The sequence below is a fragment of the Etheostoma spectabile genome, chromosome 13, assembly GCF_008692095.1.
Source record: "Etheostoma spectabile isolate EspeVRDwgs_2016 chromosome 13, UIUC_Espe_1.0, whole genome shotgun sequence".
In the NCBI taxonomy this organism is placed as follows: domain Eukaryota; kingdom Metazoa; phylum Chordata; class Actinopteri; order Perciformes; family Percidae; genus Etheostoma; species Etheostoma spectabile.
Window position 1 is genome coordinate 12827525 of NC_045745.1, and position 3593 is coordinate 12831117.

A 3593-nucleotide genomic window follows, 5' to 3' on the forward strand; every position below is an offset into this window, starting at 1 on the left:
TGTGTGTGTGTGTGTGTGTGTGTGTGTGCGTGCGTGCGTGCGTGCGTGCGTGCGTGCAGTGGTTGAGTGAGCTTTTGGCAGTGACGCAACATGACGTTAGCTGAGACAAGATGGACTGAGCAGAGACGGAACAGAGCCTCCCCCAGATGTGTCCAGCTGTTTGAAGGACCATGTATATCAAGTGTAAAGGGTGCTCTGTTTTTTTTTTTTTTGTTGGCCTACCGGACATCTAGGGGAGACCTCTGTGGGGGTACGAAGGGTTCAGTGGGGATTGTGTGTTTAAAGGTTGACCAGGTGGAGGTGGGAGGCGGAGAAGTGGGGGCACAGAGCCATGTCCGGGTTCTTCAGCTGTCGGAGGATCCTCCGGTGGAACTTGGAGCGGACCCGGTTGAACTCCATTATGTCGCTGGGATCCTCCTCGATCCAGAAACGGTGGAACTCCTGCATCAGGTAGCCTGCCATTAGAAGAGGGGGACAAATTATCCTTTGTGTGTGTGTATATAATCAATATTTTTAGCCTCAGCTGTATGGAGCTTCATAGCGTCCTTCAGTGGTTTGGTTTTCAGGTCTTTAGTTTTACCGTTGTGGTTTCTTCTGACAAAGTTTGCAACTCGCCAACTTCTCTCAACAAAACAGAAGAGAAACAAACTTCACTTAAATCAAAAACTCAGCAGCTGTCACATTACTCATTCACACAGGGTTTCAGTGGTGAAATGTAACTAAGGACATTTAATCAACTGCTAGACTTAAGTACTAATTTTGAGGAAATGTAGTATTTTTTACTCTACTGCATTTAAATACTTTGGTAATTTACTTAAGATTGAAATATAATAGCTGTTGGAAATTTGGATTTAGTGTCAAGTCATCTTTTAATCTATTGTAAGTCAGCAGGCAGTGTTTTAGTTTTAAAATGTGCTATACATGCTTTTTGTCAAAATCTTACCAGCGTGTCCTTACTTTAATGGTGAAAAATACTGGTGACTTAAAACAGGCCAACATGAAAAATATAAACACAAAAACAAAATCTAGATTAATATCTGATTTTGAAGGACCAAGCAAGTGAACTCACAGAAGGTCTGCTGGAAGTGGAGCAGGCTTGGCATCTCTGGGGCCACGTTGTACAGGTGGGTCTTCAGAGCTCCAGTCACCAGCAGAGAGTAGGCCAGGTCTGTGATGTTGATGCCCACAATGGCAAAGGAGTATCTGGAAGAAGGTCATACAAAATGATGTTAAGTTTGTATGAAGTTTTGTATGTTTCATGGTTCAACTAGGGAAGTGTGGGTGATGTGGTTTCTGAACAGACTTTAAAAGACTACATTTCCCATAAGCCCTTGACATTCACTGGAGACAAAAGAGACCATCATTAGAGCTAAAAAGTTAGAAATATGACTTAAGAAGCAGGTGTTTGGTGGACATTATTGATACGGACAAAACCAAACGTTAGATTCACATGGGAGCTGTAGTTTCTTTGTATTTTGACACATGAATCTGTGTTAAAATAGCAATTCCTGTAGTGGATGCCAATTTTGGGTAATTCCCAGGAACACATTTATTTTTTCAGAAAAAACAGTGAAAGTAATGCTCAATGAGAGAGTCACCATTCTTTTCCCTGTTCAAGGTTTTATTCAAAGGGAGTTTTTCCTTATCCAAATCGATGGTCTAAGGATAGAGTGTATGCTTGTAAAAACCCCTGAGGCAATATGATGCTTTATAAATGAAACTGACATAAGTTAGTAGTGGTCGGCAACCTTTTTAATATGAAGTACCATTTTTAAATGGTTTTGTTAATAAGTGTGCCACATCCGCATTAAGCCTGCCATCATATAGTGAGCCCACTTAGGCAGTGTATTTTCCCCTTTGTGACTCATTCTGCGCAGAAGACAAGTGGGAGTACTAGCCAATCAGAGGCAGAGTAGAGAATTTTTCGCGTAATGCGGATGGGAAAAAGTCAATCAAACTACTGTAAATAACAGATTCTGCTCCTGCCAATGGCTGTGAAAGAGATTTTTTGGCCTTAAGATTGGAACATTTCCCTTGAGCTAGTGCAACAGAGGATAAAAGTGTCAAAGTTTCCTGAAAAACCTGAAAAAACACTACCCCACTAAAAACATCTACATCTTAATAAAATATATAATAATTATAAATATTTTAATGTCATTTAGCATCAAAAGGAAAAGTACTCAACACCCTTTACCGCCCAACTTTCACTTCATTGCAAAATTCACAGGGTCTACATGAGGTGAGGAATATGATGGGTGTGAGAGGAGAACGCTGTATACCAATCATGAACTATCCCTTAAGTACAGACACTGTCACAGCAAATGTCTGAAGAAGAATGAGATATACTTTATGAATCCTACAAGGGGAAATCTAATATAAATATTTTCACTCCTGTTATACTGTATACCGTTTATTCACACACAGACTTAATGCACACGTGTACAGACAGGACTTAATTTCATATGAGGGGACTGCCTCACAGGAGGGCGCCTTGGGGCTTTGGTCTCTTGCTCAAGGGCACCTTGGCAGTGCCCAGGAGGTGAACTGGCACCTCTCCAGATACCAGTTCACACTCTGCACTCGGTGCATGCTGGGATTTGAACCAGCAATCCTCCGGTTCCTAAGCCAAGTCCCGACAGACTGAGCTACTCTACCGCCTTGGGGCCTGTTGTTTACAGCTTGCTGCTCTGCTGGAGTTCCCTCACAATACTGGGCAGGATTTGTAGGAGGATTTTGTGTGACTGTGTGTGTTTTTTAGAGTCAGTCCTTGGTGCTTATCAGAGCTGATGCAGACTGGAAGGCAGAAGGACACACACAGTTAAAACACTTCCTGCATATCCAGTACACACTCCATGGCCACATCACAGAGCCGCTCAGCTACTATAACTGCTCTGTATTGAGGCCAATAGTTGCACATCTCCAGCAGCAGTAGACCAGTTCTGCCTCTTCTGCACACACACACACACACTCACACACACACACACTCATGCATGCCATCATACATTACATGTGCAGACACTTACCCAATAGCTTTGTCGATGTTCTTCTGTTCCCATTCAGGCTTGTTTATCTCACTGTGAAGGAGACAACACTTGAGTCCTGTGCTGTCTATGTATGAAACAACACTGAGTGCACCACAAAACCATCCCAGAAATCTTAAAGTCACATTAAACATTTTATGAGCATGCTTGCTAAAGGGTTTAAAAGTATTGATTGTTTAAAAGTCTACAAATGTCAACTCATACATGTCACTTAGTTTCTTTACATGGTTTTGGAATATTCTACAATGGCCTTTTGTTTTTTTTGTCTGTATATGGTCAACATTATAGATTTACAGTCACTTTACAGTCATTTACAGGCTTGACTGAAGAGTGACAATTGGAGGAAAGAGTATTGAAGAAAAAACACAGGACTTTCACCCAGGAGACAGGGGTTCATGTCCCATTTGTGACCCATGTGTCACTTTAGTTATTTTATTTTTAAAGGTGCCCTGCCACACGTATTTCATTACTTTGTGCTGTCTGAAGTTCTACCGTGGACTCTGTAACATTTTATGTGGTGAAAAAAACCTTGGTTACCTTGTTTCAAGCCAT

At 41.6% G+C, this 3593-nt stretch overlaps 1 protein-coding gene across 3 annotated transcripts in view; it reads right to left on the minus strand.

Annotated features, from left to right (window-relative positions):
* Positions 1 to 212: 212 nt before the first annotated feature.
* Positions 213 to 3593, minus strand: part of elmod1 (ELMO/CED-12 domain containing 1) — a 10808-nt gene continuing 7427 nt past the window's right edge. For all 3 annotated transcript variants that reach the window (XM_032533766.1, XM_032533764.1, XM_032533765.1), the window contains 3 exons: positions 3024 to 3074; positions 1070 to 1203; positions 213 to 455 (listed from right to left, as the gene is read on the minus strand). In XM_032533766.1, the coding sequence (XP_032389657.1) occupies positions 280 to 455; positions 1070 to 1203; positions 3024 to 3074 (361 nt within the window). In that variant the 3' untranslated portion in view covers positions 213 to 279. The remainder of the gene's footprint in view (positions 456 to 1069; positions 1204 to 3023; positions 3075 to 3593) is intronic.